We start from the raw sequence: 21,969 nt of genomic DNA on the forward strand, positions 1-21,969 counted from the left end.
TGCCAGATAAAAGATATTTCCAGATGGAAGGCCACGCAGGAAATACAAATGGAATATTTTTTAATAGCTCTTCCTTTGGAAGATATGACCCAAGGCGGCCTTCTGCAATATGATGGGAAGCACTGTAGCCTGAAAGCTTGAGAGGAGCTGAGCTGGCCCCCAAGCAGCCCCCGGGGCCTTTGGAAAGGGCCTGAGGAGCATTAAGCGATGCTCTACTTATGCGAGACCCCCCACCGCTCCTGCCACCGCCCCCCAAAGTGGGGCCTGTGCTTTTTGTAGTCTAACTGACGGGTTCTCAGAGGAGAGGGCAGATAGATATCTGTACGAGCACTGAGTTCCTTTAAGGATGTGGCTTTACCAAATAACAGACTGCATCCTTTTCCCTCTTTCCTTGGAGCCAAGTAGGCTGCGGCAAAGAAAGTCACCGGGACAAACAATGAATCGTGGAACCCTACATCAAAAACTAATGATGTAATGTATGGGGATTAACATAACATAATAAAATAAAACAAATAAATAAATAAATAAGAAAGTCGCTGGGAATGCAGGGAACACCACTAACAGAGACCCAAGTGGGCAGGGATTGCCACCGGGGCACCTGCAGATTGTCTCAGGACGTGTGGGACTGGCTTCATCATCATGTTGGGATTAGATGGGTCCACAGATGAAGCCAAGAAGGTTGTGAGCTTCCTGAAATAATAGGTAAAATCCTGCGTGTTAGCCCAAATGGGCGCCTAAGATGGCCTTGGACTTTGACCAGTGTTTTTGGTGGCAAAATAGACATACATTAAAATTTAACATCTTAACCATTCTCAAGCGCACAATTTGGTGGCAGGAAGCACGTTCCCATTGTTGTGCAACCATCTCCAGCATTCATCTCCAGAGCTTTTTTTTTTTTATCTTCCCAAACTGAAGCACTGTATCTATTGAAAATTAGTTCTTCCTTCCCCCCCAGCCCCTGGCAACCACCCTTCTAACTTCTGTCTCTATGAATCTGACAACTCTAGGTGCCTCATGTGAGTGGGATCATATTGTCTTTGTCCTTTTGTGACTGGTTTCTTTTACTTAGCAGAACATCTTCAAGGTTCATGGATGTTGTAGCCTGTGTGTGGATTTTCTTTTTTTGAGGTGGACTAATATTTCCTTGGATGCACATGCGGCTTTTTTAAAACCCATTCACCTGTGGATGGACACTTGGGTTTCTTCCATCCTTTGGCTCTTGGGAATAATGCCGCTATGAACGCAGACATACAAATATCTGTGTGAGTTCCTGATTTCAATTTGGGGGGTGGTTAATATACCCAAAAGTGGAATTGCTGAATCATTTGATGATTCTGTTTTTAATTTTTGAGGAGCCTACATATTGTGTTCCACAGGAGCTGCACCATTCCCCTTCCTACCAGCAGTGCACAGGGGGTTCCAATTTCTCCACATCTTTACCGACACTTGTTCTTTTCTGGTTTGGGGTAAGAGTCATCCTCATGGGTGTGAGTGGTATCTCATTGTGGTTTTGATCTGTATTTCTCTAATGGTTAGTGAGGTTGAACATCTTTCCACGTGCTTATTGGCCATTTGTGTGTCTTCTTTGGAGAAATGGCTATTCAAGTCCTTTGCTTATTTTTTACTTGGTTATTTGCATTTTTATTGTTGAATTATAGGACATCTTTTTATATTCTGAATATTAACCTCTTTTCAGCTATATGGTTTGGAAATATTTTCTCCCATTCCATGGGTTGCCTTTTCACTCTGTTGATAGTGTCCTTTGAGGTATGCAGGTTTTTAGCTTTGACATAGACCAATTTATCTATTTTTAATTTAAGAATTAAATTAGATATAAATAAAATATGACACCTGTCCTTTTGGTGTCATATTTAAAAACTCATTGCCAAATCCAATGTTACATAGATTCTCCCCTACGTAGGTTGTCTTCTAAGAGCTTTATAGCTTTAGTTACTGGGTTTTTAAGAGGTCTGTGACTGACAACACATGGGCCATCCTCAGTATTGATTCTGGGGAGACCTTCATTTCCAATGTAAACACCCTCATGCCTTCCTGAATGTCAACGTGAATCTAGGAATTGGGAAATTGATAACATGGATGTGATATCTGAAGCCTTTAATTCAAAAGGAATGATTGAGTATCTCCAAATTTCTATCCGCACCCTCGAAGCTGGTGAAAATGAAAATATGGTGTCTCTACTCCTGAGGTGGCCAGACGCTGCACGCACGTGAAACCATGCACTGTGAGGCAGAGTCTGATGAGCGCCTTTACCCGGCCCCAGAGCCAAGAGCCATGAGAACTCAGGACAGGAGCGGCCACCATGAGCTATAGGGGACAGAGAGAACTCCAGGGTAAAGATGTGGCTTGAGCTGGGTCCGAGGTGATGGACCCAACTGGAAGAGGCAGAGAGGACCAGGGGTGCAGTAATGATTGCCATTCACTGAACACTTCCTGTGTGCCAGGCACGGTGCTCTGCCTGTTGAACACAACATCTCTGTTACTCCTTCGAACCCTAGATTTATCATGGTCTCTATTTTATCCTTGCAAGCGCTGAAGCTCAGAGATTTGCCTCAGATTAATTACCCACATAGCAAGGTAGGAAGCAGAGGCTGGAAACGAGGTTTATGTCTCTCCAAAGCCTTTATTCTTAACCACTCTAATATTTGAGCACCGAAGTGTGGAAACACAGACAAAGCAGACATCCCAGAGAGAGAGAAGGGGATAAGACAGTGCATAAAAATGGGCACAGGCAGGGTGTTTGAGATCAAGGAGGAGCAGCGTGGCTGGGTAGGAAAGGTCAGGCACTGGGGTTGTGGGATGTAAAGTTGAACCGATGGAGTGGGCCTTAACAGAAGCATGGAGAATTTGGTCTTGACCTGCTAGAGGAACTGAATTGCAGCTCAACCTTCCAGTCCACCTCATCCCTCCATAACAACGAGAGCATTGGGGTCCCAAAAGGTTAGGCCACTTGCCAATGGTCACAGGCAATAGGGAGCCATTGCAAATTCTTCAGCAATGGTGGTAGCAATGAAGAAAGCGGGATTCCAGATGGGTTCGTTTGGCAGTGAGTGGAAGTTCAGAATCGCCTTCCCCTGCCAGGTTCAGTGCCCTCAGCTAGCGGCGAGTGCCGGAAAACATGGCTTTCCCAGAAGCAGCCTCACCTTGCCTTCCAATGGAAAGCCTGTCTAGATGCAAGGCCTCAGACCAGAAACCCGCAACTCTGAAAAGCTAGTGGCCAGGACAGCCTCTTGATGCCATCTCTTTATGCTGTTTTCCTGAGCATGCGGCTGAGCCAGGTGTCTGTAAGCCCCACCCATCTGTCCCATGGGGGTCACCAGAGCAGGTAAGATAAGGCAAGTGTTCCCCGGGCAAGGAGGCTGACCCCACCCTGCTTGAGCTGAGCTCATATTCCACCTATGTTATCCACCTATGTTCAGCCAAGAAAGCCCTGCCCTCGTTGACTATCCTCCTCTGAGGTTCTCTTTGCTTAATTAATTCTAATAATAGCTGCCATCCATTGAGCACTATGCTAAGCATTTGACATGCATGATCTCATTTTATCCCTACAACCCCGTGATGAAGATATAATTATCCCCATTTTATATGTGACGGAACTGAGGCTCAGAGCTGTCAAATAATTTGCCTAAAACCACATAGCTAAAAAAGCCAGGACTAAAACATAAGCCTGTCTATCTCCAAAGTCTGTGTCTTTGCTCCTGTAATTGACTGCTTCCTACACGTTGGTTCACTGTAGCCATGTCCCCTTGTGGACAGGGGGGCCCTGCAGTAGAGAATCCAGCTTCAAAGAGTGGCCTTGCTTGCTGACACTCCCCATATCTGAGTGTTCCTAGAAGCCCGGAGCCTGATCTCTTTCCCAAATGACATCCATCTTTTCCAAATGGCATCCGAGACCTTATCTTCTCCTAAAAGTGAAGCTCCAAGGAAGTCAAGATTTTCCAGTTCCGTCTCAACATTTCCCCAGAGAGCATGGTGCAGGCATGCTTTGGCCAGCGGAAGCGGGGCGATCATTTGTACATTCATTCACTCAGTGAATATTTATTGAGGGCCTCCCATGGGCTAGGCACATTGTAGGCGCTGAAGACACAACTGGGAACAAGTCATAAAGAATCTCTATCTTCATGGAGTTTATATGCTAGCTGGGAAGAAAGGCCAAAACAAAACACATAAAAATCCACAAATATATATGTAGTAAAGTGGAAGTAATGATGACACCACGAAGAAAAATAAAGCAGCATAGAGGATGAAGAATGATGAGAAGCAGAATTTTTAAAGGCTCTTATGAGGATAAAACATTTGAACAGAGACCTGAATGAAGCATATGGGAGCCATGGGATGTGACAGAGGAAGAACATCACAGGCAGAGGAAAAAGCAAGTGCAAAAGGCTCCAAAAGGAATTGTCTTGGTTTGTTTTAAGGAATAGAAAAAAACGTCAGTGTGGCTGGAGCGGAGAGTGGGAGGGAGTTTTGCAGTCACAGGAGAAGTAGGGACCAGATAGTATAAGGCTTTCTAGGCCACAGGAAGGAGTTTGGATTTCAAATGTGCTGAATCCCAGGCCCTGCGGTGTGTCATTCAGGTGGGGCGGCCTCTGCGCAGCTACAGAGAGGAGACAGCCTGTACGAACAAAGAGCACAAGGACAGCTCAGTAAGTCAGCTCACCCAGCTCTGACTCCCTGCTTTAACTCAGAGCAGCAAATAAGGTCAGGGTCCAGTACCCAAGGTAGAGGAGGGTTTGTTGGTGGCAGAGGTGAAAGAGCGAGCTGTTGACTCTACGTCTCATTTGCCTTGCCCATCAAAGGGCCTGAATTATCAATGGGTGTTCAAGTATTTTAAAGCTGGAATCTCTTTGTATAAGGAAAATCTTCCTTGGAAACTTACTGTGTACCAGTCTCCTTGCCAAGCACCTTTTGTGTTTCATTCCTCAGGATTATTGTAACGGCTCCATGAGATAGGTACTCTGAATATGCCCACTTCACAGATGCAGCAACCAAAGTCCAGAGATGTGGAGCAGCATGTCAAAGGTCAACCAGTATGGCGCTGCTGTGGTTGGTGCAGGGGCAGGTGAAGCCCGCTAGGGAGGGGCCTTGGAACCCCTACTGCTCCCAAAAGCAAGCCACTAAATCACATTTTTGAGGTCCCTTCCTCTAGAACATGCTAGGAGCTTAACTCTGCTAAGACCTTGCTGTGGAATTGTGACATTTGGGGGCAATGATTCAGCCCTTGATTTTGCCTCTTGTCTTCGTCGTAAAAGCAGATCTAGAAGTTGTTGGAAGGGGGGAAATCAGATAGATAAAATCAGGGATGCGGCTGAGGCAGGCAATGTGGTAGAGAAGCAATGAAGCTGTCAGCAGCTTGTCCGGAACCTAGATGGGCACAGTCCTGCATTGCTGGCTGACGGATGGGGGCCCCCCAAGCCTGAGGCCGGTTGATGTCTTACGCACACTTGAGCTCTCCCCGCAGCTTCTGGCCTCAGCATTCTTCGGAGGCTGTCCTGACCGGCTGGGAGACCAGCTAGTTGTTTCCTGAGACAGTGGCCATACTTCTGAAAGATGGGGTAATGACAAGAGCTATCATTCCTGTGAACCATCACTGTGCAAAGCATTCTCCCACACATGATGCTATAGAATCCTCTTCAAACTCCCGGGGTGGGGGAGGGACACACATGGCAGCCGCCTCACCCTAGTGCCGGCCCTGCTGAGCATTACTACCCACAGATATTTGACGTTTGACAGATATAGAAACTGAAGCTCAGAGAGGTGAAGTAACTTCCTTCAAATCACACAGCTAACAACAGCCGAGCTGTATCTAACACCTATGCCCATTCTCCCGAGCCTCAGTTGAAATGGATTTTTTTTTTTAGACTTTTAGGCTTTTCTACTATATAAGAAACCTGATTTATTTATCACTAAGATTACTAATCAGTCTACCATTCTGTGAAAACATATCCACCAGCTGAAATATCCTGAAATGAGTTTGGGAGCCAGATGTCTGTGACAACAGAGTTCTAGTTAAAGAATTTTGCCTGGGAACTGAAGCCATGTTAAGACAAATCTTTATTTTTGTTGCTATATGTGAATGTCACCGCTAACAGGCATGGGATACAACTTAACTTCTAACGATTGGGGAAAAAAATAAAAGAAGTAAATTGTCATTCTTGGCATATTTTCATTTCTATTAGAAGTCCATTTTAGCAAAGAAATGTAGCCTTAGTCACTTGAAACTGTTCTTCCCTAGAAAACAATTGTAAATGCAATAAGCAAAAAGAATAGAAAATGCCAACAGGAAAAAAGTAATCCACCTGGGGTTAGATTCATCATGCAGACTGCTTCGGTCTTTCTCTGACATTCACATTCAATTTTAATTTAGAAATTAAAATTTCTAAATTTTAAGGTATTCAAGATTTGCAAGGAGCGGGGGGTGGGGGTGGGGAGACAGAATTAAATTGCAATCCCACCGGTTAGGAATCAACTCTTGAGAGATTTCCCCAACTCTCAAGAACTATGGAATGGCCTCTTCTGCATAAGGCATAAGGTTTGCTATGGAAAGATACAATAAGGTCACGATTGCTTTAAAATTATTCATAATAAAAACACATTTTGAGACTTGATTCTAAATGTTAAGCTTAAATTTGAGCAATTTAATTGCCCATTGAATAGAAATGAAATCCCACCGGTAGGCAGTTATTTCTTACAACCACTGTGTGTGAAATTGAAATCTTAAGATACCATTTCAAATATTCACTTTCTCTAAGGAAGTTCTCCCCAAAGAGTTGTGAAAGATAAGAAACTGACCCAAAGTCATAGGCAGTAAGTAATCTCTCTTTCTTTACATACTGGGGTCAACACAGAAGCATATTATTAAAAGGAAACTTTATGCCCAAAAGTTGGTGGTTCAGAGGTTACCTCAAGGATATATTTATTTTAACAGCTAACTTGAGCCCCATACAAAACTGTAACAAGAAAGATAGCAACTTGTCAGATTTAATAGAAGCAAGCACATGCAAACATATCATCTACTCACCAAGGTAGTGAACACTGAAATGGAAAATGCTCATATGTTTAGAGCAATAGGAAGTGAGGTGAAGGGACCCTGCTCTGTTTGCTTTAAAAAAAAAAACAACAACAACAACCAGGGAATTGTTTTTAAATTTGGGTGAGAAGTTCTTATTTTAAACCCCCATTTCACATTCAAATTGAATTTCAAGCTCTTTGTATTTATTTTTGAGTTTTTAATTTATCTTTTATTGAGGTATAATTGACATACAACATTATATTGGTTTCATTTGTACAACATGATTCAATATTTGCATATATTGGGGCGCCTGGGTGGCTCAGTTGGTTAGGCGACTGCCTTCGGCTCAGGTCATGATCCTGGAGTCCCGGGATCGAGACCCGCATTGGGCTCCCTGCTCGGCGGGGAGTCTGCTTCTCCCTCTGACCCTCCTCCCTCTCATGCTCTCTGTCTCTCACTCTCTCTCTCTCAAATAAATAAATAAAATCTTTAAAAAAAAATATTTGCATATATTGCCAAAGATCACCACAATACGTCTAGTTAATATCCATCACCACAGTTACACATTTTTTTCTTATAATGAGAACTTCTAAGATTTGCTCTCTTAACAATTTTCAAATATGCAATACAGTATTATTAATTATAGTCACCATGCTGTACATTATAACCCCAGGACTTACTTATTTTATAACTGGAAGTTTGTACCTTTTGACCACTTTTACTCATTTCGCCTACCCCTATCCCTCCCCTCAGGCAACCACCAATCTGTTCTGTATCTAAGAGCTTGTTTTTTTATTTTTTAAATTCCACATATAAGTGAGATCATATGGAATTTGTCACTCTCTGACTTATTTCACTTAGCATAATACCTTCAAGGCTCATCCATGTTGTCAAAGATGGCAACATTTCATTCCTCTTAGAGCTGGAATAATATTCCATTGTGTGTGTATGTGTGTGTATGTATACACACTCATCTTCTTTATCCACTCATCCATTGATAGGCATTTAGGTGGCTTCCATATCCTGGTTATTGTAAAGACTGCAATGAACACAGAGGTGTATATATCTTTTCAAGTTAGTGTTTTCATTTTCTTTGGATAAATACCCAGAGGAATTGCTGAAATCAAGGACTTTTTAAACTCTCCCCATGATGTCTTTTGCTATAACATAGCAGCTGCCTTTTATGTGCACTTAATATATGTTGAGTGCTTTCCATGCATTTAATCTCATATCTGTTATCACTCCCACCCCATTATAAGTTTATGTTCCACACTTTGCATGCATTTACTCATTTAATCTTCACAACTGATGCAATAGGTTCTGGCATCCCCACTTTAAGATGAGGATTTGGGGAGTTTAAATTCTTGCTGTTAGCCCAGGTTCACATAGGTGGGAAACGGTGGGTTAGAATGTTGGCAGACTGACTCCAGACCAACTACCCAGTATTGTCTCCTCATATTAAGTAACTTTCCTAGGCCATGCTAGCTGATAAAGGCCCAAGTGAAACCCAGGTAGTCCTTGGCATTTAACCACTACACTGACTGGCTATAAGTAGGCAAACTGCTCATCACGACCTACAGGCTAATTTTCATTTCTGATTATAGAGTGGTAAGTTATGTATTTATCACATAATTTAGACTTGCTTAAAATGTCTAGGTTTTTTTGTTTGTTTTTTGTTTTTGTTTTTGTTTTCTTGGTTAAAAGCAAGGGTCTGATCAGGAGACTATCTTTTTATATACTGACGGCCTTGACTTGAACCCAAAGCTGCTCTTAGGGCTTCCTTGGTCACACACATGTGCACACACACACACACACACACACTTTAATTATACCCATTAGGGATCCAACCTTGGATACAGGGAGACAAGAAAATGACAAAAGCATGCAGACAATAGTAAATTCTGGTTTATAGTTGTGAAAAGTCAGTGAGGATTGGCTCTGAACAGGGAAAATGAAGTGATCAGGAATTCACTTGTGCCTTCAACCACCAGCCTTTCACAGTAAACTCCAAGCCCTTCAACGTCATCTTTAAAATGGGAATAAAATGTCTATGACCATGATCCAGACTATTTTTATAAAACCTTGGATTCCGAAAGCCCTTGGTAATTTCCTCTTTACAAGACTTGTAACTGGCATCATGCACAAATAGACCTTTAATAATAATTTCTGAAGAAACTAATTTCTGAATACAATCATTTTCAAAGGAATTCTGATGAGACCCAAAGTTTTTCTTACAGGACTTTGCCCTTGTGGTTGGAGGGGAAACCTGAACTCCAAAATCAAGTGTGGCTTCTTTCTTTCCCAGACCCAGGGCAAAATAGTCTCCCAAAGTATTGCTGTTGATCACTGGAAAGGCACTTTCTCTGCACAGAGTATTACTGGCACTTTCCATGGGGGCACTTCCACCGCAGGAGTCCGATTTTTGAAAGATGCTGAGGGATGGAATTCGGCCGCCAGCAGATGGAGAGGAGACTCAGACCAGCGTGGTCCCTCCCAACCACCCTCCCTCCGCGATTAACTGCCCCCGCCACTGCTCAGGCATACCCAGCCCGTGCGGTCCCCGCTTGCACAGTCGCCTCTCTGGAGCACGGACGCAGTCACAAACCCGCCGCCCGCAGAGCCGCGCTGTCCGGGGCATCCCGGCGCACGGTGTCCGCGGACCTGGGACCTCGAACCCCGGACGGGCGCGAAAGCCACCCGGAGCGCTTGCATTTCTGTATGTGCTTATTTCACGTTCTTGTCTTTTTTGTCTTCCTTGAGCGGCCTGCTGGTTACTTTCAGTCTTAGTTAACCAAAAGGGAAACGCCGAAGAGGGGAAACCCTAAAGAATGATTTAGAGGCAACCCAGCCGCCTCTCCAAGGAGAGGTGTTCACTGAGCGACTCTCCCCGTCCCCGACGCTGGCCCCTTTAAGAAGCCAAGTCAGTCCTGAAGCTGCTGCTGTTTGTATTGCTAATCCCCAGGAGCCCCGTTTAAAAAGTGGGGGGGGGGGGGACCGGGCAGCTGTCTCTTTAAATGTGATTTCCTTCTATTGTATTTGAATCGTGATCAGGAAAAAGGAAATGAAACCAGAGACAGAGGGAAGCTGAGCGAAAATAGACCTTCCCGAGAGAGGAGGGAGCCTGGGGAGAGAGGCGCGGTCCCCTCCCCGCCCCCAGGCCGCCGCCCCCTCCCTGCCCTCGGCGGCGAGCTGCGCGCCGCGACCCGCGTCGAAGGTGCGAGGGACTCGGGGCGGCCGGGCGGGCGCGCACGGTCCCCGCGGGCGGCGCGGAGCCGGTGACAGCGCGCGAGCCGAGCCGGACCTGGCGGCGGCGGCGGCGGCGGCGGCGGCGGGACCGGGATGGAAGGTTAAGTCCTGAGCAGCAGCAGCTGCTGCAGCCGCCGGGGCCAGGCTGCGCGCCCCGGTCCCCGCCTCGGCCGCGGCGCGCCGGCAGCCCGGTGATTCGCTCTCTCTCTTTGGCGTTTGAAGGGAGCGCGGCGACTGTCCTTGAGCGCGGAGGGGCGAGCTCGCCGCCGGAGCGCCGGAGCAAGAGGCGGCGCAGGAGCGGCGGCGGCGGCGCCCGAGCACCCGAGGGGGTCCGAGCCCCGGCAGCCGGCCATCCCCGCGCCACAAAGGGAGCGCCCCCGCCGCCTGGCACGCCACCTCCCTCCCCAATGTCCTCGGCCATCGAGAGGAAGAGCCTGGACCCGTCTGAGTAAGTGGGGCTCCCCTGCCCCTGCCAGCCACGGTGACCACGGCCTCCCGCCCCGGGGCTGCAGGGCGGCGCGGGCGGCGGGCCAGAAGGCTCCAGGTGCGCGCCCGCGGCGTGCCCTTGGCTCCCTTTGCCTTGCGCGGGGCTCCCCCTTCCTCGCGGGTGGCCCCGGGGACACTGGGAGAGGGGCTGGGCGCCCGGCGGCAGGGAGAGGGGGTCGGCCTGGCACCTCGGCGCGCCCCTCCCGGCTCCCTGGGACGCACCTCAAAGCCACCGCGGGCCAGAAAGTTTACCCGGGAGCAGGCACAGGGGGAGCTCGGAGGCGCGCGGGTGCAGTCCCGAGAGCGTCCTGGGCTTGGTTCTGCTCCCTCCTCCCCTCTCGCTTTCTCGGTCCCCATTCTCTTTGTCCATTTGATCCTGGAAAGGGGGGCATTCCAAGTGGAGGCCTCCCGAGTCCCCCACGGCCCCCTTCGCGGTGCGCAGGTTGAGCGGCTGCCCGCAGCGCCAGGGATCGGCGGGTGAGGCGGTGCGAGCGTCCACCTAGGAGCTCTCTCTGGCCTCCAGACTTTCGAGCCCCTAAATCCGGAGTTCATTTGGGTACATGTACCCCCTCCCTTGGGGTCCACTGATAGGGGCCTGTGAACCTCAAAAGTTAGTGCACCATTTTGTGTATAGGTAAATTCTGGGGAGCGGTGGCTCATAGCATTTATCACAGTCTCTAAAGGGTTTGAGGTCAGGGAACGAGAGCTCTAATGAGCATTTGCCGCATTTCTTTTCTGAGCCTTGTACTGGTTTGGAATGTTCCCCTGTTCCCAACCTATACCTTCAACCCATTCTTTCCCGTTAACAAGGGGAGAAAGGGTTGTTTAAGATATCATTTTCCCGTCAGCGCAAATGCCCTTTTAAGATTCATTAGCTGTCTGGTATTGAGAATTTTTATTCCTTTGAAGTCCCCATCTAATCCTTTGAAGGGATTTGTTACACAGACCAAAGGAGCTGGTTAATGACTTGTCCATTTGTGCTTTTAAGAGGCATTTGTTTTCTCTTCTTTTCTTTTCTTTCCCTGCTTTAAAGGAATTGTGCTTTCCTGATTGAAGTCTCTCCCTCCCCCAGTTTCAGCCATCTATGGTATTTATATACCTGGGCTTTACCCTCAGTTACCAGCATAAACACTCAGCATGCTCTTATAAAATACAGGAAGTACCAGGATCCAGTGAGAATATAAACATCACTATTCAATCTCGAAGGCTTAGACACCAGTTCTATAAGGGGCCAGGTCTGTTCTAAGGAAAACACAGCTTCCTTCAACAAATGCTCAGGAGAAAAATAACATTCATTTTTAAAAGAATATATCTCTGCAGACACTGGGTTTAAAGGGTGGTTTGTGCACTTTTTTATAAACCTAGAATTACAACGTAGCCCTGAGTTTTCAGAGCCTGGGCAAGACCATAGTAGTGCAATAAGAGTGAATGGGATGAATTGGTGCCTAATGCCTTTTCGATCAGCAGAACTTAGTCACTAATCCTTTTATTAGAAGATAAATCTGGAGGTTTCAGTTCCCTGAAGGAGGTTTGCTCTTTTCAAAGTTTGTGCTTTTTCACTGAGATTAGAAAATTGAAACATCCTAACCTCAGAGTTCAGCAGGCACCTACTGAAGAACATTCATCCTTCACTTCCCTGTTTGCCCATAAAGACAGGCTCTACCTGGAGATGGACAAGCTAGTTGGGAAATTACTGTAGCACATCCTACTCCCTTCTTTTATTATAAATTGTTGAGAAATAATCCCAGAAATCCAGGCCGAAGTGATATTCCGGTGTAATATACAGGATAGGCTCTAGGAGAATATAAAATATTAATTTGAGGGTGAATCCCACCCATTCATTACGTTAGAACATCCATGAAAGATAATGTGATATTATCATTAATTACAGAAAGCTAGGTGGAGCCAATATCTTATCCTGTCCTTTCCTATCTCATCTGGGGCCATCACAATGGCTCTTTTTTTTTTTTTAAGATTTTTTATTTATTTATTTGAGAGAGAGAGAATGAGAGACAGAGAGCACAAGAGGGAAGAGGGCAGAGGGAGAAGCAGACCCCCCGCTGAGCAGGGAGCCCGATGTGGGACTCGATCCCGGGACTCCAGGATCATGACCTGAGCCGAAGGCAGTCGCTTAACCAACTGAGCCACCCAGGTGCCCCACAATGGCTCTTTTGCTTAACATTTCTACCGCCAAACTCCATCCTCCCAGATGCTTCATTGTGTACTTAACTCAAAGCCAACTTGGGTCACTATGATCAGCATCTCCAGTGTAGAGATAGAAGCTTGCCTGGGCATTTGCAAATGAAACATTTAGACAGAAAGCCAGCCAGAGTTCATGAACATAGGGATTTCCTCTACCACCTACCTGTGAGTAACAAGAGCAGTTCATTTTAATTCCGGGCAGTTTTGCACCAGCAAAGTGCTCATTCTCCTCTTCCACAATTGGTTGACAGCATCAGCATCAGGGCATTGAGTGTGGTCGAGTTTCCCCGAGTGTTTCTGAGAGCCCCAAGTCAGACCCTGGGCCTTGGAAAGAGAAGGCATGCATTTCTAAGTTGACACATGTGAAAATGCTGGGGGATATTTTTCAGAAGGGAGAATGGAAGTCCTTAGGTATAACCTGGGGAAACAAAGAAAAGCAAGTCAGGCTTCAGTGAATTCTTAAAACTATTTAAAGTCTTCAGTTTTTAAAAGAAACCTGACTTGGGTTTCACATTTTCTAATTCTAATCATTTTATGAAGGACACTGACCCTTGGTCTACAAAGCGTGGACTTGGCTTCAGTATTCCTAAATACTCAGGGAGGTGTGCGCTTTCTAGAAAAAGGCATCTGAAGTTGTCAGTGTGTGTGATCAACACTGATTACCTGCGTCTCATCGTCCCTAAGTATAACGGGTGCTGAGCTCTGTGGGCACAGGCCAGGTCAGGCGCAAGCTCACCTGGTAAGTCAGTGTCAGCTAGAAATAGGAGACAGATTGATACCCTCAAGGTACAGAGGAGGAAACTCCCTTTGGGAATCCCACAGGTGGAAACAGGTCCATTTTTAAAAAACATAGTGGATTAAAAAGAAAAAAAAAGCTTTGTGTTTGAGTAAGGTTCAAAAGAGCACTTACTCTTCTTACTCGTTAATTGTTACAAATCAACAGGTATTAGGTTTTTCCCATGTCCCATTTGGTGCTGGTGTAGTTTCTTTCCACTCTCTTTTATTTTCTTTTGGCAAATAAAATTATTTATTTTAAAATGTAAAACAGTAGTATTCAGATTCCAGTGAAGCAAAGTAAACCAGAGACGCTGTCTGACTTTTTAACGAAGAAACACATCCCACAGGCTCACTATTAGCAAGTGCCTGGATGGAGATTTCAGAGTCTGTTTAATTGCCTTCCACTCTCTTGAAAATATTCCATTACCCCTTCCTCATTTTCTTTCCTAAATCAGCTTTGTCCAAATCAGTTTTGCTGTTGTAAATATTTTCACATGCAGAAAGGTCTATTTAGTGTCCTTTATAAGTCTAACAATGGCCTTAATACCTGAGATTTTTCTTCAAGGATTCATTCAGTAATAAGGATGGGATATGGAATTTCTTAAAAAATTATAATAATAATTTTAAAAGTAATAATGAGAATTCCTATTATATCCTGATGGAATTTTTATTTGGGAAACAAGAAAACAACCTAAGATAATCTTTGATCACTTTCTTCTTTCTTCCTCACTTATGCTTTTTTGCAGTTGGGAAGGGCTTGGGGTAAAACAGCATGGAGATTCAACAGGGAATTTGCAGATTTTTAGCCCTCTGGGTAGTGGGCTGTCCCTGAAGCAAGCAACTCTTCTGGCCTGGAGTGCCTCCTGTGGGGTTCAGCAGGGCCCTGGAGTCTAGGCCTGGGAGGAGGAAAAAGAAGGAGAAATGGCAAGATACAGAAGGAGAGTAGGAAGGGAGAGTGGAAAAAAGGAAAAAACAACAACAAAAAAAGAGGGCGGAGGGGCCCAGAACGGTGCTGGGCTGTGCGCGGGGTTGCAGAACCACCTGCATTTGCTTCCACAGCATGGAGGGTGGAAGGCCTCGCCCTCTCCTGTCCTGACCCAAGCTAGCCGGGTCGCTCTGCCGTCCGGCCTCCGGATATGTAGTCCTGTCCTTTGTCCTCTCTCCGAACGGTCCCGTTCAGCCCAGAGCCATGCCTCAGCCCCGGTGCTCGTCCCGAGGTTATCCCTCATGCGGGGTCTTCTTTCCAGGGAGCCAGTGGATGAGGTGCTGCAGATCCCCCCGTCCCTGCTGACATGCGGCGGCTGCCAGCAGAACATTGGGGACCGCTACTTCCTGAAGGCCATCGACCAGTACTGGCACGAGGACTGCCTCAGCTGTGACCTCTGCGGGTGCCGGCTGGGCGAGGTGGGGCGGCGCCTCTACTACAAGCTGGGCCGGAAGCTCTGCCGGCGGGACTATCTCAGGTACCTCCCTCCACGCCGCCCCCCTGCCAGGGCCCGGACAGGGAGGGCGGGGGTCCACGGACCGCGGAGTCGCGGCGAGCTCTTCGGCTGCTGCCACCTGCCCAGATGTCCGGGCCAGACGTTGAGTCTCAGCTGCCCCATGCGGAGAAGTCATTGATTGGCATCTCTTCCTGTTTGAGAAGCATATTCTCAGGGACACAGTCCTGTGTGGTCAAATAACTAATTTTTTAGAGGTGAGAGAAGGACAAACACAAAATTCTGTACAGTAGCTCCTTCGGGGGGCACACGAGGGGAGGGGGCTGGGGAGGGATATACAGGGCGCCCCAGAGGAACCAGGCACGTTGGAGCCGAGCAGTTGGACGGTGGGTTCTTCGGAGCGCGTTTAATGCTTCAAAACACAGATATGGGTTATAAAAGGTTCCTTTGTAGGGCTCTAATCTTATGTGATTTAAAAGCCCCAAGCTTTTGACTGGGACAGGGCAGAGGCTCTGAAGTCAGCTGTTGGTTGGAGTCCCAGCACCACAGCTTTCTCGCTCTGTGACCTTGGGCAAGTTCCTTAGCCTTCGTCAGCCTTGATTTCCTCCCCTATAAAAACGGGGGTAATAATAGCACCTACCTCCAAGGAGGAGGTGAGGATTCGATGGGGTAATACACGTAAACTACTTGGCTTGGTCAAGAGTATCACATAGATATTACCTGCCCTTGTAACTAACCCTCATGACATTACCATTAAGTCTTTTCCTACCTAACCAACAAGGAGATGGAAGAACGGAAGGAAAAAAAATAGGAATGCTCTAACACCCCAAGAGACAGGAGCTGAGGACATCTCTGGTGCTCCGGGTCAGACTGCTGGCCTTGTGAGTTTTCCGGCACTCAACGAGTGCCTTTGCCTGGAATGTTCTAGCATTTCCAGTTTCATATTAGCTGCTGTGGAGGCGACTCTGTGCCCTCTACTGTCAGATCTGCTCAGCTGTCTAGCTGTCAGTTTTTTGCCATCTCCCCGTGGTAGAGGGTCTGTGCAGCAAGCAGCCCTAATGCATTAGGACCACCCAACCCAGGGAAGCTTGTTTAGACTCCAGTGCCCTTGGCTGCCAGGCTACCTCTTCCTCCCGAACCTGCCCTCAGAACATTTTCACATTAAAAAAAAAATGCAGGCAATTCCACGGTGAAGGAAGCTTATCTGTTTACCCAGAGACAGATAGAAGACGCTTTTTCCCCCCTAAATTCTCTGATAAAGTCCTTGCAAATTTGGTGGTTCAGAGAAAATATCAATGATCATGATTATAATTTTGGTCCATTTTTTATTAAGTTACAAGAAAATGGAACTGGGATAAATAGAGACCTGATTTTGCTGGCTACCAGTTTGCCAAGTCCATGCAGAAAACAGACGGGTAAATGATTCCCATTGGGCCCCCTGACTACATCCCTGTCAAATCATTTGAATCTTATTAAATGAAGTGCAGATAGAGTAAGGTCAAAAGAGCACCGACTTCTCCCTATCTCTGTGGTTTTATATAACATTCAAGAATAAACCCAGTGCCGCCTGGGCTTGTTCATCTTTTGCATTTTTAAAAAGAAGAGAAAAAAATTGTCTGGGAGTACCCAGTGTTAATTAACTTGTGTCTTGGTGACATGAAATAATTCTTCTCCCTGGTACATTCCTAGGCAACATGTTAATTAACTCTGTGTTAGTGCAGCGTTTCCAGCCATCCTTTAATATTTATATTATTGTTATTAAAATGGGCAGGAGAAAGCTTAGGACATTGACACCTCTTGACAGAGGAGAAAAACCTTTTTTTTTTTTCAGGGCTGGTCCTTTAGCCATGGACTTGCTTACTTGTATTCTTAACATATCTGGCAGCGTCTTTTAAAAAGGCAAGAGTGAATAAATGGGAGGGGGGGGTCCTGTGATGGAGTTCAGTCTTTCTCTCCCCCCGGGAGAACTTCTCCTCCTCCTGAGGATTGCCCACGGCTGACCCGCCTGTTAGACTCCTTTTCAGACATTTAGCCTCAAATATTCATGAGATGGCAGTGCAGAATCTAATCCCCGCTGCTGCTTGCTGCAGGGTTGTGTTGCTGGGAACCTAACAGTAGCTGTTCATGTCAGTGACGGGCCCCCAGATTCCGTCAGATCACTTTCTACCAACTTTTGTGTGCAGGGCACCCCACCCCCCCTCCAGTGGTTTTACTTGCAACAGCCAACACCTGCATCTATTAGAGCCGAAGTGTGCCCACTGCCCCAACCTTAACATTGACCGTTGACCGATGACGGGCATTGCAGGAGCACCAAAGCCTTGCAACCTTGCCTGGAGCCAGGCGGACTCGGAGATGTAACTTACCCCGAGTCCCTGTGCCATCCTCCCAGCGCTCCCCTCTGAGGGCCTTTGCTGGAGGTTACAACTTTGCTTGCCTTCCTCCCCTTCTCTCCAGCTTCCCTTGCCTCTCACCAGCTTCCCCTGAGAATACATCCTTAATAATTCCTCTCCTCAGGGTCCGCTTCGGGGATATCCAGCCTAAGGCACCAATTCTTGGCGCCAGAGGTGAATGCTCAAATTCGATGTCAAGTCCTGGCTTATTTTTCCTATTAGTAGAATCTCAGGATACCAGAGCTGGAAGGGGCTGCAGAGGCCTTTTCTTCCAGTTTCCGTGCTTTACAGCTTACGACACAGAAGTCAGAAGAGAGGTTGTCATTTGCTCGGGGGCACCTGGTTAGTTAGAGGGACCTGAACTTGCCTCCCGAACATGAGTCCTTTGTCCTTCCCCTCATTAACTGCCTGATGTGCATTGTAATTTACCCCCAACTTCCCTTTAATAAATGCTCTCCTTCCTTAAGGGTCACACACCCCACGTGTTGGCTTCATGCCACGCACACTGTTTTGTTGAGTCGTTTATCCTTGTTCAGTCCCAAACTCAACTTACTGAACAGTCAGGAAACCAGAACTGGCTTTCCACTCTGTGACCTCCAAGGTGGCAACTTCCTACAGCTCCGCCATCTGCTACGCTGGGATAAAATGTTCCTCCCCCGTAATGAGTTTGCTCCCAGGTGGTGCCTGGAAAACACTCAGAGATTCTCAAATGCAAAGCAGGATTCAGAGGGAAATGAGCTGGCCCTGGCCCTCACTATCAGCCCTTTACCCACAGACCGCATCTTCTTGATTCCATTAATTCTGCCCAAATGTTTCCAAACTTTTCAAGTGCCCCTGTCTTCCCTCCAGCCTCTCAGAATGTTCCCATCGATTCTCTGCTATCCTGAGGTGAATGAGAACTTCCAGTAAGAAGAAGCATTAACCTAAAACTATCCTAAAGATTTGATGCAGAGGGTGCCTGGGTGGCTCAGTTGGTTAAGCAACTGCCTTCGGCTCAGGTCATGATCCTGGAGTCCCTGGATCGAGTCCCGCATCGGGCTCCCTGCTCAGCGGGGAGCCTGCTTCTCCCTCTGACCCTCCCCCCTCTCGTGCTCTCTCTATCTCATTCTCTCTCTCAAATAAATCTTAAAAAAAAAAAAAGATTTGATGCAGAAGGGACGCGTTATCAGGCACGTGGGGAAATGATTTCCTGTAGCAGGACGGCGCTGTTGCGAGTACCCCTGACCTGTACTAAAATACAGCCAGTGTGGGCTTAGCCTTTGATGGTCAGCGCTTTGACAGTGCTCCGTTTGATCCTTCTCGTAGCCCAGTGAGGTAGATGCTATGATTACTGCCACTTCAGAAGCTCAGAGGAGCCTGAGGTCCCACCGTGCTCACTCCGTCCTCAGGGCTAGTCCTGCACGTGCATGATTCCACTCTTGCAAGCTGATTGCAAAACTTCAGCCTGCATCCGACTCACCTGGAAGTGCTCCTTAACACACAGACCTCACCCCCAGAGTGTCTCAACCGGGAGGCCTGAGAATGTGCATTTCTAGCAAGCCCCCAGGTAATACAAATCCACTGGTCCCAGGAACGCAGCTTGAGAACCACTGCACTGGGCCCCACCATATTGCCTCTCCCACCTTGACATTGAATATTGCTTGAAATAAGTGACTGACTGAGACTTAGGGGAGTCTTGATTTCAGTGTCAGAAGAGAATCTCCAGAGATTCACGCCAATGGGGGAGCCTAGGACCTTGAAGTAAGCTCTTCCATTCAAGGTGGAGAGATGCTGTTGGTCTCCCAGATCTCTGAGGCATGGTAAACTGCACCAAGTGTCTTCTGTCAAGTTTTCTCTGTCTCCTGGAAGCTGGGGCCTCAGCGAACAGTCATGTGGAGGTGGCCATTTTAGTTTATGGAGGAGTTGGAGACCAGCCCTCCCCATGGGTGAGATCAGTGGCTATTACCATGATAGAATCTGGGAACCTCAGAAAGATGCCCATTTCACTGCATTCCTGCTTAGTTCCCCCTCAGAGGGCCCCCAGAGATTTACTCCAGCTCTTCTTCTAAAATGAAAGTTCCCCTGGGAGGGGATACACAGTACATGCCTAACCTCTTAATTCAGATCACTTCAGCTAAGGCACTTCTCCACAGATGAGGGTCCCCAGGGCAGCCTAGAGCAAGGAGAGCTCAGAAAAGGGGCAGGTTATGCTAAACACAGTTGCCACGGTTGCGGCCTCATCCCGGAGAACCCCCTTCCCTCTAGGAAAGACTCCGGGAGCCTCCCTGGACCCACCTCTTCCTGGTTTCCTGACAGGGTGGAAGTGAGCCTCCCTTATGGAACCCATTCCCAAACCTTTTCTTCCAGTTTTGTTTCTGCCAATGTCTTCTTAGCTTTTCTTTCTGCTTTTCCCCTAGGCTTTTTGGCCAAGATGGTCTCTGCGCATCCTGTGACAAGCGGATCCGTGCCTACGAGATGACAATGCGGGTGAAAGATAAAGTGTATCACCTGGAATGTTTCAAATGCGCCGCCTGTCAGAAGCATTTCTGTGTGGGCGACAGATACCTCCTCATCAACTCTGACATAGTGTGTGAACAGGACATCTACGAGTGGACTAAGATCAATGGAATGATCTAGGCCAGAGGCCCCCAGCATCTCTGGGGGAGCATGTCTCACTGAAGTCACTGTCTCCATGGGGTCTTCACTCTTGGGCACTCTGGGGATATGAGGGTGGGATGAGGCATTTCTTAGGGGATGGGGGACCCTCCCTGGGCACCAAGACACAACATCCAAGGGACCAGACTTATATCTGACAAAATGAGCAATCTTTAGGGAGAACTTATGGACAATGGCCACAGCCTAGCCATAGTAACTGACACAATTAGTGAAGGAAAGGAGTGTTGGGGGGCAGGGGGGCGCATGCCATCATCCTAGAACCTCACATCTACAGAGAGGGACTTGTGTAAAGACCCGTTAGGACTTTGACCTTCGAAAACTAGAGATGTGCAATTGATTTCTTTTCTTCCTGGCTTTTATGACAAACCTGCTCCAATCACTGTCCTCCACACAAGGGAAGGACAGAGAGAAGAGTGGCCATCCTTTCTCCTTGGCCACCTTCCCAAGGCCTTCAGCTTTGGATCCAAGGGAAACTGCATGGAGACACATTTCAGTTGAGAATGGAAAGGGCAACTTTTAACCAAACGATTATTTAAAGCAATGCTAATGAATCACTGTTTTTAGACACCCTGTGAGGAGTTCCACAGATTGTTTCTATACAAATGTAAATCTAAAAGCAGAAGTTGTTCAACTATTTTATTATCTTAGATTATATCAAAGTATTTGTTGTGTGTAGTTAAAAAAAACTGCGGACAATAAAAATGACAGACTAAAATGAAGTGTTGTTTACTTGATTATGAGTCATAATTTGCGATGGCAGGAAAATAGCTTTTTATGCTATAAAGGAGAAGTAAATAAGCAATTTACTTTTAGGTCAAATAAAAACTTCCATTTATTGCTAGGGTTTATACAAGGTAGGCACATTTCTGTATTACTAGCAATTATATAACAGGTCCTCATGTAGCTCAGAGGGATGTAGAATAATTAAATTGTTATTGTAAAATGTGCATTTCACTTCAGCATTGTATAGAATGAATGGAAGGCAAGATCATTGCCTTTGGGAAACCTGTAACCTAGAAAGGACACAAATACATAAAACAGATTCCCTTTGGGAGAGAAGGTAATTACCTAGCCTGGAATGTGGCAAAGATGCTGAGCTTGACACTTCGATTTTCCAAGACGTGTGTCTTAGGGTATTTTATGACAAGTGGTTAAGAGGACCTTACTTTGAGGATTTAAAGCAGGCCATCTTGGTTTGTGCCTTTGCCTTCCACCCTATTTAGGCCCCCATGAACTGACTCAGAGCACCACCTGCTGGTCATCACCTCTCTGCTCGCTAGTTCAAGACGGTCCCAAAGAGAGACAAACCTAGATGGATATACTTCTTGTTTCATAAAAATATTGGCAAGCACCAAGAAGTCTTAATGTGTCTAATTATCAAGACATCAGAAATATGCCTCTAATGCTACAGTCAGTTAGCTGTGGTATTCCTTTAAAACCTCCATCACTAAGGTTTGTATGGGTTTTTTTTTTCTTCTAGAGGAGAAATAATTGAGTGATGGCTCTTGGTCTATAAAATGCTAAAAGTGGTTGGGAAATTTGCTTAAGATGGCCTATTTAAAAGAAATCTAATTATATTGCATTGCAACTCAGGCAGTGGTAACTTGCTGCCAGTAAGAGATGTTTGTTCTAAGTCAACAAAAGTGATGTGGTTCTCGAATTGTGGTCTCTGAATCAGCAGTATCAGCATCACTTGAAAGGAAGTGATTTACTAAATTTTTTTTAAATTAAAAGATTAAACTTT

The 21,969-nt window shown here is 46.6% G+C and overlaps 1 protein-coding gene and 1 long non-coding RNA gene across 4 annotated transcripts; one reads left to right on the top strand and one right to left on the bottom strand.

The window, feature by feature from the left end:
- Positions 1–2,636: 2,636 nt before the first annotated feature.
- On the bottom strand, positions 2,637–9,709 carry LOC135362341 (uncharacterized). Its single transcript, XR_010406911.1, has 3 exons — positions 9,575–9,709; positions 5,461–5,561; positions 2,637–4,633 (listed from the first exon to the last, which is right to left on the bottom strand). It is a non-coding gene; the product is annotated as an uncharacterized LOC135362341 (long non-coding RNA).
- Positions 9,710–9,725: 16 nt separating this feature from the next.
- On the top strand, positions 9,726–20,944 carry LMO2 (LIM domain only 2). Of its 3 annotated transcripts, none has more exons than XM_064576688.1 (4): positions 9,726–9,746; positions 10,499–10,724; positions 14,989–15,204; positions 19,967–20,944. In XM_064576688.1, exons 2-4 carry the CDS (start codon positions 10,684–10,686, stop codon positions 20,184–20,186), a joined length of 477 nt encoding a protein of 158 aa, XP_064432758.1. In that variant the 5' UTR covers positions 9,726–9,746; positions 10,499–10,683; the 3' UTR covers positions 20,187–20,944. The 3 variants fall into 3 exon arrangements, with proteins under 3 accessions (XP_064432758.1, XP_064432759.1, XP_045749881.1); XM_064576689.1 differs by lacking the exon at positions 9,726–9,746 and adding an exon at positions 10,110–10,244; XM_045893925.3 differs by lacking the exon at positions 9,726–9,746 and adding an exon at positions 10,233–10,376.
- Positions 20,945–21,969: the final 1,025 nt, after the last annotated feature.

The sequence above is a fragment of the Mirounga angustirostris genome, unplaced genomic scaffold (genome assembly GCF_029215605.1).
Source record: "Mirounga angustirostris isolate CCGP_5_RB_7025 unplaced genomic scaffold, mMirAng1.0.hap1 SCAF_13, whole genome shotgun sequence".
Lineage (NCBI taxonomy): Eukaryota > Metazoa > Chordata > Mammalia > Carnivora > Phocidae > Mirounga > Mirounga angustirostris.